Source organism: Pelecanus crispus, chromosome 3 (assembly GCF_030463565.1).
Source record: "Pelecanus crispus isolate bPelCri1 chromosome 3, bPelCri1.pri, whole genome shotgun sequence".
Lineage (NCBI taxonomy): Eukaryota > Metazoa > Chordata > Aves > Pelecaniformes > Pelecanidae > Pelecanus > Pelecanus crispus.
Window position 1 is genome coordinate 214,853 of NC_134645.1, and position 13,472 is coordinate 228,324.

General features: G+C 46.3%; 1 protein-coding gene across 1 annotated transcript in view; it reads right to left on the minus strand.

The window, feature by feature from the left end:
* SLC24A3 (solute carrier family 24 member 3) overlaps positions 1–13,472 on the minus strand; it is a 60,741-nt gene that overhangs the window by 8,049 nt on the left and 39,220 nt on the right. The window contains exons 8-12 of the mRNA XM_075707337.1: positions 12,138–12,298; positions 11,127–11,403; positions 9,342–9,508; positions 7,438–7,552; positions 6,445–6,557 (exon numbers count right to left, since the gene is read on the minus strand). Of these exons, the coding sequence (XP_075563452.1) occupies positions 6,445–6,557; positions 7,438–7,552; positions 9,342–9,508; positions 11,127–11,403; positions 12,138–12,298 (833 nt within the window). The remainder of the gene's footprint in view (positions 1–6,444; positions 6,558–7,437; positions 7,553–9,341; positions 9,509–11,126; positions 11,404–12,137; positions 12,299–13,472) is intronic.

Consider the following 13,472-nt stretch of genomic DNA (forward strand, 5'->3'; position numbering starts at 1 on the left):
ATTAGAAGGACTCTGCTATGTCTCCAGTCCCTTGGCTGAAAAAGCTGCAGGTCCTCTGTCTGTTTGGGGTTCTGTTTCCTGCAGTGTCCCTGTCTGGCAGTGGAAATTCAGTGTAAATCCTGCATTCCCCGGGTCTTGCCATGAGACAGCGGTCTCAACAAACTGGAACTTCAGACATATGCTGCATCCCTGCATGTTTAATGGCATTTCCTTCTTGGACCTTTTTTGAGACTCCTAAGAAAACACCCTTGGTTTTCTCTGTATCACACAATTCACTTTGCGGAGGGTGCAACCCTGGCGTACACAACATGGAATGCTGCACATAGACACTCAAGGTATTAAGCAAGAAATGCAGGGGTTATGGTTGGAGAGAATTCCTGTATTGTTAAGAGCTTTGGAATGAACCAGACACTTTTGCTCTACCACAGTATAATCACGCCAGTCTCCCTGCCATGAAACCATAGAGCAAATGCACTCAATACACGCAAACTATTCCAGGAAGCTGGAGGAACTAGGTAGTAGCTTCAGCGTGCAGCTGCTGCTATGCCCATCCATAGGTTTTTGGGATCATCCAATAAATTAATCCATTAATACCTGCCAAGATGCATCCTGCTGCTGCAGTGATACCAGCACATCATGCTGCAGATGCTAATGTGACAGCTGGAAAGAGTCTGGCACCCCAGAGCAGGAGGAGGAGTAACATCTAAAGAAGTGAAGGGTGATGCTGTGGGAAGCAGGGACCCCTGCAGACACTCAGTCACCTCCCTGTTGCTATCCTAGACCTTCATGCTTGCCCGGATGACCGACAGTCCATTGAACCTATCCTCCCTCTTCCCTCAGAGGATTTAAGGTGGTCTATGCGCAGATACCAGGGAACAGATACCCAGATGTTGGCTGTGAGGAGATGAAGGTCAGCTTTGTCCTAATGTCCTAAGATTCATCGCAGTGTCTTGGAATTAAAGCAGCGAATAGCAAACTGGTCAGTGAGTAGCAAAGCAGTGATGCTTGCCGTCTTGAAGTGTGTTTTTCGAGTGTCCGCTTCCCTCTGGATTCTCTGGTGTCTAACAAGGGTCACGCTGGGGTTATTCCTTCTCTCTCTAGCTGCCTGTTTGCATGAAAGGAATGTAATGTCTCTGAGACTTCTAACTTACTGTCAAATTTTGCTGAAACTGGCTGAAGTTATTAGGCAGAGGAGTGAGGGGTAGACATATGATTATACTCCCAAATGCTGATGCGAACAAATGAACCTGACTGTTTATCCTGAGGCTAAAATTCTTGTTGTCTAAAATATTCCTGGCTGATGTCTGTTTCACAGCTTCACATCCAAAAAAAGATTCCAGAGGGAAGCAATTGGATGGAAGGCACAGAGCAAATGTCCTTCCACTCTGGACTTGCCAGGGCCACTGGGGAAGGATGCTTACAGGATTACAGAGTCAGCAACATGTCCAGGACTCAGCTGGAAGAGATGAGAAAGTGAACTCTTTCAAAGGTCTCTCTAGGTCCAGAGGGATGCTGCTTTTTCTCCGAAAGCCCTGCTGGCATGCTAGATTAGCTATGGTTGATAACAGAAGGCCAGAGCTCCAGCAGGAGGGTGGCCAAGTGACCTCTGAGTAGCGGAGAGGAAGCTCCAGTGGGAAGCACAGAGGAAGGTAGAGTTAGTGCCTGGACATTAATGGGTATCCAGAAATAGCAAGGACTCTTAAAATAATAAACATATAGTTGGGTTAGAGACTTGACATGGTAAAAGCAGAAGGGATCTGATGTGGAAGCTGTTTGATATTGACTAGATCTGCCTTTTAATGGGAAAAACATCAGTGGCCTGGCCCAAACCAAGAACTGTGGGACTGACAACTGAGTTGAGGGCAGAGGAGGACCTTTTCTTCTCTGCACCAACACTAACGTTTTCCTGTAGAAGCATGAGCTGGAGCACTCTCTGGCTTGGGTTTGGACTGACTCTAGTCAGCACTGGAAGGAAGAGAGTAAAAATCCAGTATTGCACATCGATGATCACACTGAGACAGAGCTGGCTTGTGATAACAGATACACACAGGCGAGGCAGAGTGAATGGTATCGGAGGCTGGTGCCCCGGAGCATACAGTGGTTTTGCAAAGCTCTGCCTCGTGTGCCAGCTTCCTACACCACACCACGTGGGTGCAACCCCCCTGGTCAGGCTGGGGCTGTGACTGCCCCGCAGTGTCCACTTGCAGTGTACCCACATCCTACAGGAAAATGTTTCATTTAAAGTAGGAAAACAGAAGAAGGGGAACTTCCTTCTCTAAAACAGGTGACAGATGCTTCCAAGATGAAGCCAGAGAAGCAAAAGATGGTTCTCCATTCCTTTCTTGTAACAAGAAAGGAAGAATAAAATAAATAAGCTGAAACATCCATCGACAATGGGCCTGGGAAAGGGGCAGTCAGAAGCGGAAGAGGCACTTAATCAAAACGATTGCGATTTAGCAACCCAGCACCAGGATGCGCCTCAAGAGATTCGCAGTCTGTTTCCAGTTCTGCCACTTACCTACTGTGTGGCCTCCACCAAGTCCATTAGTCTCTCTTTGACAGGTCCCCTCTCGCTCTTTCCCTGTCTTATCTATTAGATCACAAGCTGTATTTTTCCCCCCTCAGGTACTATCTCATAGAGTGAACTTGTTTAAACAAGAAGTCCTAATTCTGTGTGGGGCTTCTTCTGGTTGCTGCCAGGCATATGACAAAACTAGGCAGTAACGCTTTCAATATATCGATGTCTCACAACGAGCCACAAGCTTGCAGGCTGCATCTCATCCAAGGCTCTCGCCTCACCTCAAATCAAAATGCACCATCTGTAAAATGCGCTCTGAAACACCCACCTGCCCTTAGGGAGTTTAAGGAAGGCTCAAACACAAGCTCATCCTACAAAGGGTGCTACAGCAGCTGAAAGTGCCACTAGCAGTGACGCCGCTCTTCACATTCAGAATGAAACCCTGTAAATCTCCTTCTGGTTGGGAGCAGCTGGTTAGTGTGTGAAGCCACTTTACCGCACGTGGCTGAGAAAGTTCAGAATGTGCATAATCACAGGACACCACGCTGCCACATGCATGCACGCACTGCAGCACAGAGGCAGACAAAGGGAAAGAGAAAGGGAGCAGATCCTCTTCTCCACTTCTGTACAGTAACATACCAGAACTCTTTACACCAGCATTAACAGGGAGCAAAATTTGGCCACGGGGGATTCTGAGGCAGGTAGCCTGGAACAAGAGATACACAGGGATTTTGCAGCGTATGATATTAGAGAAATACCATACTCTGGAGAAAGCCCCGAGTGTTTAGACTTCCTGAAAAATAAGGCTGGAGGGGGCTTCTTGGAGGCTCTTCTGCATTAAAGCTTAACTTTCAAATCACACCATCTACCTTTTTTGGCTTCCACAAAAGCTATTACTGCCCCAACAGCCTGTTTATCAAAATACATTTACTCTCTATTTTCAACAAAAGCTTAACTTTGCCACAGTCCTCTTATATTAAACATTCTGTGGAGGCAATCATGGTTTTGGATGGCTACACAAAAGTAATCATGATCGAACAAGCCTTTTTTGTCTTTTACAAATCTCTGCTTCCCTTTGTACACAAGACAGGAGTATCACGATGGCTTTGAGGAGTTCCTCTTTTGGAGGAGATGCCACAAAAGCAGTTTTGGATCCTGCCAAATACCAAAGGAGCAGTACTAAATTGCGACTACTAGCTCAGAAATTACCTAGTGCTTCTGACTGACAGTCACATTTAGCGGACAAGCAGGGTGGCCTGAGCCTGTGAACCCCTGCCCAGTGCGCAGGCCTTGCTCGTGCCAGCAGCCCAAGGCTCAGCCCTGCAGACCTCAGGGAGCAGGAGCTCCCCGTCTTCTGCCCCTGCTGACCGCAGAGCCAGGCACATCAGCAGGGCTCCCTGAATAATAAACAGCACCCTGCAGCTCTTAATGCTGTCACCAGGCTACACCTAACCCAGCTAACTCTAGCCTTTTCTGGCAACTTAGTAATACTTAAATAATTAATTACTAATAACAGGGGGGATGGAGGAGGGGCTTGTTTTGTTTTGACGTCCAGTTATCCAAGGATTTGGAGAGAAATCCAGGAACTGCAAGTGCAAACTGAGGAAACTCTCTTTGCTAATTGTGGGGCTGTTTCCAAGGCTGCCTTTTCTAACCACGTGATCACACTGTACAATGAACATTTTGGGCGTGCAAAACAGTAGTGACATTGTTATGCCTCCATGAAAGCTGGCTGCTTCTGTTCAGCCACTTGTTTTCACCCTTTTCCACAAAAATATAGATGAGCTACGGACAAGCTGCCCATTAAAGAAAGTACTTTATTCCTACAGCATTGCTTCCTTTTGTCACTCCTATGTTCAAGAAGAGGGAAGATCCAAGGAACCACAGGCTCGTCAGCCTGATCTTGATCCCTGGGAAGGTGATGGACCAAATAATCCTGGGAACCACCTCTAAATATATGAAGGACAAGAAGGTGATTGCGAGTAGACATATAGGTTTATGAAGGGGAAAACACGTTTACCCAGCCTGATAGCCTTCTATGATGAGGTGGACTTGTTGGATGAGGGGAGAGCAAGGGATGTTGTTTATGTTGACTTCAGCAAGGCTTTTGACACTGTCTCTCAAATATCGTCACAGAAAAACAGAGGAAGAACAGACTAAATAAGTGGACGGTGGAGTGGACTGATAGCTGGCTGAACCGCTGTGCTCAAAGTCCAGCTGGAGACCTGTCACTAATGGCTTACCCCAGGAGTCAATACTGCTTAATATCTTTATTAATGAACCGGATGATGGAGCAGAGGGCACCCTCAGCAAGTTCGCAGCTGATACAAAACTGGGAGGGGTGGCTGGTGCACCAGAGGGTTGTGCTGCCATCCAGGGGGACCTGGACAGGCTGGAGAAATGCACAGGCAGGAAACTCATGAACATCAACAAAGGGACAAGTCCTGCACCTGGGAAGGAATAACCCCACGCGTCAGTACATGCTGGGGCTGACCAGCTGAAAAGCAGCTTGGCAGCGAAAGACCTGTTTGATCCTGGCAGACACCAGGCTGAAGTCCACAATGCACCCTTGCAGCACGGAGCACCAGCAGCAACCTGGGCTGCATTAGGAGAAGTGTTGCCAGCAGGTAGAGGGAGAAGATCCTTCTCTACTCAGCACTGATGAGACACATCTGGTGTGCTTGGTCCAGTTCTGGGCTCCCCAATACAAGGAAGATATGGTCTTACTGGAGCGAGTCCAGTGAAGGCCCACAAGGATGATTTATGGGACTGTAGCATCTGACATACAAAGAGAGGCTGAAAAGAGCTGGGACTGTTCAGCCTGGAGAAAAGAAGATTCAGGGGGATCGTACCGATATGTATGAATACCTAAAGGGAGAGGATAGAGAAGGTGCAGCTAGACTCTTCTGAGCGGTATCCATTGAAAGGACAAGAGGCAACGCACACAATTTTAAATACAGAAATTCCATTTAAACATAAGAACGCTTTTTTTACTTTGAGAGTACCTTTGGTCAAAGACTGGAACAGGCTGCTGAAAGCAGCTGTGCAGTCTCCATCCTTGGAGGTATTCAAGACCCAAGTGGACATGGTCCTAAGGACCCTGCTCTAGCTGACCCTGCTTTGAGCACAGGGTTGGGGACTAGATGATCTCCAGAGGTACTTGCCAACCTCAGCAATTCTGTGATTCTCCAGTCTTTTAACTTTGCATTCACCCAGTGACTGTAATCACGAATCTTTCCTCTGTCCTACACCGCTGTCTGAGTGTTGTCCAGCTAACAGCAGTAGCAACAGCAACTTCCCTCTGGGACTTCATGGCATCTCCTGCTCTTTATTCTCAGAAGAGAGCTTGCAACAAGTTTGAGGGCAGGGGAGGTGACTCTTTTGTCATTTGGGAAGCAAAGGATGATTTTGTTGGTGTTGGGTAGGTTTTCTCAAACAGGAAAGCTCTGCAGTGTTTCCTGATGATGGTCATGCTCTGAAATATCCCGTTATTTAACAGCTTCTTTCCTCTTCCACTTTGTTAAGTTTAGTAACACTAGAATTTTTCATACCAAAAGCAGGTGTGCCCTATCCTTTACTTTCCACCTATGTGTTTATCCCCGCTGTCTTATTAAAAACAGGATCATTCTCCTTATTTGGAATATATTCAAGTGCGTGAAAACACAGTACACTCTAGCGAGTTAGCTTATTTCAGCACACAGTGCTGCCTTTAAGGAGGAAATGGAAGTACTTGTGCTCCAAAGGATGAGGAATGTCCACTGACAATTAATTGCTACTTCTCCCAAATCGTAATAGAGCAAAGCTATTTGTTTCTTCAAACCCAATCCCCAGAATTTTAATTTTTTTTTCTTAAATAGATCTGGTTTATAAACTAACTAAATAAACAGATAAATAAAAAGAATCGTGTGAATGAATGTAGGACTTACATATGATCCATAATTCACTGCTAGGGTCTGCAAAGCCCACGGGAGGCCTAGGCCAATCAAAATATCGAAAACATTGCTTCCGATGGAGTTGGACACAGCCATATCCCCCATACCTGCAGGAATGGAAACCATGTACGATCAGACACATCTCAGAAAAGCCTTTTAAACAGAAATACATTAGTCTGAGCTAATCCAGACAATTTCCACAGATTAAGGCAAAGGGTTAACACAGATCCCCCTTACCCCGTGCCTTCCCGTTCCCCTTTGCCCTCCCCATCATACAAAGCCAGTAGGGTTGAATGGCTGAATCCACCCTCTAGGATCACCTGGGAACTTCCCTCAGCTAATCCTCCGCTGCTGTGGGGACCCAGGCCACCGGCTGTGACCTGCCAGCACTCTTGCGCCACGCTCAGTGGGGCTTTTGATGCTTTACTGTAACCATGACACATGAGTTTCTATCCTGGACCGATTAGATTAGGTCTTCATGTAGTCTATTAAGGAGCCAGTTGTTTCAGTGAAGAGCCACTGGGTTTGCTCCCCAAAGCAGTACTGACAACTTTATTCTTCTCTTAAAACACCTGTTGCTGGAGTCACAAGGGGGAAAAAACAAATGTTTTCCTTAAAACCAGTAGTATCTTCCCATCCTTATGACTGTGGAGAAAAGCTGGAAAGTGACCCGAAAGACCCTTGTGCCATGTTCTAAACAATTCCATACCACCAATATTTAAATTAAGAAAAAACGTTGTGGCTTTTGGGGAAGGCTTGAAGTTGACAATAGTGCCAAAAGTTGTTCCACACCGTCATTAAGAACCTGTTAGCTGCTTTGCAATAGCAACATAACTAATTTCCTTCTTTGTTCTTATTTTTAATTTCAGCCTCAGGAAAAGGGCTCTCTATGTTTTGCACATTCAGGACACATCTGTGCTACCTAAAGAGGAAGAGGACACAAGGAAACACTTCCATAGCATTATGACATCTCTGTGATGAACCTACCTTGCCTTACTACGATAAGGCTTGCCATGCAGTCCGGCACGCTGGTTCCAGCTGCCAAGAAAGTGATGCCCATGATCACATCTGGAATTCCCAGTGTGTAACCAATGATTGTCACCTAAGGAGAGGAAATAAACTGTCAAACCGCTTACAAGAATTGAAATCAGAGACTAGTTTGGCCCAATTTTGCAAGATGATGTGAGACAGAGTTTATTGCTCAGTGCAAACTCACACTTTCTTTAAAGAGAAGCAGTGACAGGCTTTTTTGGTATATTCATCACCTAGCAGAGGATAGCACTGACCTGCTATGTACCCTCTTTGGTTAGCTGCTTCATACCTTTCATCCACAATTTTCCTGACACTAACCTGGAAAAGAGACTATATGGTGGCCCACTACCCTGTGTAACAGTCTCCTGATCTTGGCTGAAGTTTGCAGACATTATCATATACAAATAACAGCTAAGCAGACGCTAAACCAACCCCATGGTTCATTAGACTATGAAAAAGCCACATGCAGGGACATACCCCCAAATGACTGCAAACAATTCCTATTGGCAGAGAGGAGATATCTTTAATTTCCTCTTTCCTTTTCTATGCAGTCTATGACAAATTAGTGCTCTTCAAAATGATTAATATTTCTGAATTTTGGATGCCTTTGTCTAATGATGCCCTTTTCCCAATAAGCCACATTTAATTGCTCTTCTGAACTCTCTGCAGCTTAGTCCAAGAAATGTGAACCGTATGTTAAAAGCAGCACAGTGACCCTGTGGGCTCTGGTATTTCAGCTATGGAAAGCTGGGATAGCTTTTTTCTTGAAAAACACTTTATCCTCGCAGATGAAAAGCAGAAGAAATCAAGTAACTTTCTATTCCCTGTTCAGGGTAACATGAGTTATTGAAAACAAAACAAAATAAAACCCCCTCTTCTGTAACTGCTTTGATTAGTTTGCAGGGAAAAGCCTGGCATTCATTTTGGCAATTTAGTAAAAGAATGAATTGTGAAGGCAGTGAAGACTTTTTGCTGCCTCCCCCTTCCCAGCAAGGAAGCAGTGGCCAGTGCTTTAGTGAGGTATCTCCATGCTCTTCGGGTCCCATGCCAAGACAGACCATGAATCGCCCACTCCATCACAAGTGCAGCAGCCCAAAACCAGGCTTCCCTTGTCAGACCCTCTCCTGATGCCAATGCCCCATCATTGTCTGATTCTGCTTAAGAGTACAGACCGCCACCCCAAAAGAAACACAATCCATGCTGCAGTATTACTGCAATCCTAATGAGGAAAACTTACACTTTTCACCTACACATACCATGTAATGAAGCCTGCAGCACGCTAACAGGCTCAATGATCCAGCCAGTGCACAAAACTTCTCCCCTGTGAACAGGCCAACTATGCTTGGATTTCCTTGTGTTCATTTTTATTTATCCCCTTCTATCGTTAGGATAATGAGGCAGAATTAAGTTCCTGTGGACTAGAGTAGTTGTGCAAGAATTTGGCTGAATGTCACGCTTTTATTCATGCTGAGTGCAGAGTGTTATCATTCACAACTCTGTCTCTCAAGCTTGCTTGCTCCAAGAAAAGGAAAAGCTATTGAGGCCAGATTCTTACTAGCATCAGGGCCTCTTTACACTGCCCTGCACAACTAGGAGGTTTTAAATTGCAAGTGTCATTTTTTCCCCATGTTAAAGAATCTGGGTGAAATGCCAGCTCTGAATCAAGTTCAAAGGCCATGGCTACTGGCTCCTAATTTTCTTCTCTCAGTGTGGACAGGTCTAATAGAAATGGAAGCAGACTTTAAGTTTCTTATCTAAAAAATTAGGTATGTAGAACTTTCTACACATTTCTCTAAGTTGACAAAACCCACTTCTGTTACCTCTCCTGGGCTGTGCTTTCTGCTTTAGTCGGTACGTACCATCCACACCATCATGTAGGAGAAAGCTGCGATCCAGAGGGTAGAAGAAACAAAGGTAACCATGAACCATTTTTCCAAGTGGGGTTTGTTACAGTTGGGCACTGTGAAGTACAGGACAAAACTCAATGGCCACGTGAAGAGCCACTTCAAGATTTCTGTCTTGCCAGCTGTAAAACAAAAAAAGGAAACAATCACAATTCTAGTCTGCTTTAGTCCAGAATGTTATTATTTTGTTAATATTAACAAGCAAGATGGCAGGGACACCTCAGCCTAACTGCTATTCAAACAGATAGTGACGAGACATTCCTTGTTCAGGAGATCACAGTATGATGGCAGAGATGGGAGGGCAGAGTGGGGCACAGGGAAGGGGTATGAAGTGCCTACTTGAGAGTTTGTTAAGTAATGGGTCAGAGCACACCTGCTACCCTCCCTGGGTGAAGTTCTTACAGGTACCACATAATAAGCAAGTTCTAGAAAGAGATCTGATCCATCTTCAACCACCTAATGGGAGCGTACAGAAAAGATGGAGCCAGGCCCTTCACAGAAATGCACAAGGAAATTATAAGAGCCAATGGTCTCAACTTGCAATAAGGGAAATTCAGAATAGATGCTACCATAAGGTGTGCATTTTCTTTTTTTCTTATCCCTACCATGAGGGTGGTCAAACACTGGAACAAGTACCCAAAAAGACTGTGGGATCTCCATCCTTATAGATAATCAAACTCAATTGGACGCAGCCCCTGGGCAACCTGCTCTGAGCAGGGGTTTGAAACAGAGATCTCCAGAGGTCCATGCCAATCTTTCCCATACTATGAATCTAGTGTCATGGTCCATAGGACATCTAAATTATTCTCTTCAGGCTCCCTTTTTTTCCTTACTCAAACTACAGCTATGCTGTTTGAGTGAGGAGATCTGAACAGGAGTTCCCCAAAATGTATCTCACCTGTGAAGGGCAGAACCGGTCCCTACAGCATTCTGGCTCATCTGCAACAGAGCAGATCTTGCCAGCAACGCAGCAGATCTTGCCAGCTTGGCAAGTGTGAGTCAAAGGTAGGGCAGCGACACATTATGTCCTGGGACTAGAGCCCTGACGGGGTAGGAGGGACTTGGCAAAAAGGAGATCTCCATCCTGCAGGCGCAGTGCTCCGCAACCCGAGGCACACGTGGTTTTCCACAAATCACATAGCTGTTCTGACTTTCTAAGCCCTCCAGGAAGAGCGAGAAGACGCTGTGGCCGTGCCTAGTTAACAGCAGGAAGCAGAGGTGCCCAGGACCTTCTTTTGTTGCCGGTCCACATCAGCACCACCACTAGCACTACACCTTACCACTGAGGTAAGAGCGCGCCTCATTTCCCAGCAAAGGTAAGGCCTAGACGCAGACACATCTGGCCTGCGTTCAGGCACCTCGCCAGTGGCCCCACCATCCTCAGCTTCCTCTGCAGTCAGCAGGGAGCGACGGGCCTCTCCAGAGGGCTATCTAGGTTTTGGGGGTAGAAACCACCCCATGGAGATTGCTGCCTCTCCCCTCGGACTGCAGCAGCAGCGCTGGGCCAAGGCACGAGCTGCAGCAGAGGTGCATCCAAGCCCAGCAGCCTGCATCCTGAGAAGTTCCTGCTGCTTCCCAGTTCCTCTCATCTTTTACCTGTGACCAGGAACTACACTGGGAGGTGCAGGCTAATGGGAGCTCTCACAGACACTTCCACCTCAACAGGCATCTGCAATGCTTTCTGGCACACCCAAACTGAGTTTTGCTTTCTGGAGCAACACAAACCCAGGAGCTTCTTACCGGGTAGGTCAAAAGGTGTGTATGGCCCTTCATGGTCATCATCGTCATCGTCTTCTTCCTCTTCCTCATCGTTTTCATTGTTCTCGTTATCCTCATTCTCATTCTCTGTCTCATTCCCAGCCTCAGCCATGTCTTCATCCCGCCGTGTGCCGTTCACGCCCCGCTCAGCAGAGTTGCTGGGGCCTGTTCCATTCTCAACCACGTGCTTGATTGGTATTTTGATTGCTACTTCTGACTCACCATTGGTGTAAGTCCTGCTGTTGATCAGCCTTTGCCTCTGTAAATACAGGCACAAATTCTTGCTGAAAGACAGCATTTTAATTTTTTTTTTTTTTTTTAAAGAGAAAGGGAGGAACAGAGAAAGAGAGATGTGCAGAGTTCTTTAAAAATTTGGCTTTAAAAGCAAAAGGGATGAATTTTGATCAGGCATTACGCGATGCTTGCTTGCAGATGACTAGATAAACCTCAAAGATAACTTTTATAAGAGAAGGACCAGTGGCTGTAGAATTGACTGCAGGAGTATTCCAAGACCAGGGACAGACTAAGTGCAGACTCAGTGGAGTACCAGATTATTAAGTAAGTGCAAGCGATCCAGCCATCAAGCCAGGAGGCATGGGGTTGCTACTCTACCCTTAATTAGTTTGGTGTGGACTTGGTAATGTTAGGTTAATGGTTGGACTGGATGATCTTAAAGGTCTTTTCCAACCCACACGATTCTATGATTCTATGATATTAATGTCAGGTCAATGCAGGGGTCACCTCCTGTGAGCAACAGCTACAGGTAACAAAACCAGATAATGACTTGAAACTTCCTCTGCTAAAATCTCCGTGGGGACAGATAGTAAGGGATGATTTAGCAAAGTCAGTACCAGAGGGATAAAATCTGGGAAAACGCTATCAGGGATCCAGAAAAAAAAAAATCCCACAAAGTTCCATTTCGATCCAAACACTGCTACAGGAAAAGGCAAATTCAGAAGGAGAACTGGAGGTGGGGGGAGATAAAAGACATACCTCATTGATTAACATGCGGCTGGCCATGGAGAGACGTGTTTTGGGAGGGAAGTGGCTGGTTATCATGATCCGGAGCCCAGCCTCAGAAAATGAAAGCTGGTGTGGGTAGGCAGACAGCAGCTCATCCACCATGATCACTGAGGCTTTACGGTGGAAATTTCCTGCAGCCAAGGAACAAAGAGAAATTGAGGACTTCTTCCAGCAGTCTCTCTCTCTCTCGCCCTGCATGGCTCTCAGAAGAATAAACCTGCGGGTTCCAGAAGTCCTTTGTAAGACCCATTCCTTCAGCTACCACCATTCAAAATATGCCTCCTCTGTCCTTAATTTCTGTCTTCACATGTCCCACATTTCTGTCTTTAAATAAATTGCCAGCATGGTATCTCCACTCACACTGATTACAGAGAACTAAATCTGCTCTGCACAGCTCATCACAGGCCTGCGTTAGGCAGATCACTGCTTCCACAGCAGCTATTCCACCAAGGTGGTGCTGCGGTAAAGCTGCATTAATTCCACTGTTAGAATCTGCACTTCTGTGAGGATATTGGCCTCACCCACCATTAACCGTACACAGGGGTGAGGAAATTGTGACTGTGTTCCTGCAGGGTACCAATGCAAATGAAAAGCCTGCATCCTGGGCTTGCAGCTCAGGGCTGGGAAGTGCCATCAAACCTGGCAGCAAGCGCACATGCCAGGCCATGGGGTGCGACCCACAATGTGGGAACAAAGGAGCAAGGAGACAGTGTCAGGTACCTAAACCGCGCTCCAGCTGGGGCACAGTGCCAGCGTCCATCATTCCTGTGCCTGGGTGCTACCTCGGCTGTGAAATCTGGGCCAGGACTGGGACTCAGCAACCTGAGGTCTTCCCTGACACATCTCTGTTTTGAGGGAACTGGGGTTGTTTAGTCTGGAGGAGAGGAGGCTGAGGGGAGACCTTATCGCTCTCTACAACTACCTGAAAGGAGGTTGTAGCGAGGTGGGTGTTGGTCTCTTCTCCAAAGTAGTTAGCAATAGGATGAGAGGAAATGGCCTCAAGCTGTGCCAGGGGAGGTTTAGATTGGATATTAGGAAAAATTTCTTCATGGAAAGAGTAGTCAAGCATTGGAACAGGCTGCCCAGAGAGGTGGTGGAGTCCCCATCCCTGGAAGTGTTCAAAAAATGGGCAGATGTGGCATTTTGGGACATGGTTTAGTCTGGTCTACCCTTGATTGGTTTAGTGTGGACTTGGTAGTGTAGGTTAATGGTTGGACTGGATGATCTTAAAGGGCTTTTCCAACCTAAACGATTCTATGATTAAAATCAGCACTGAACACTGGCAAATGTTTCATAGGATTACTA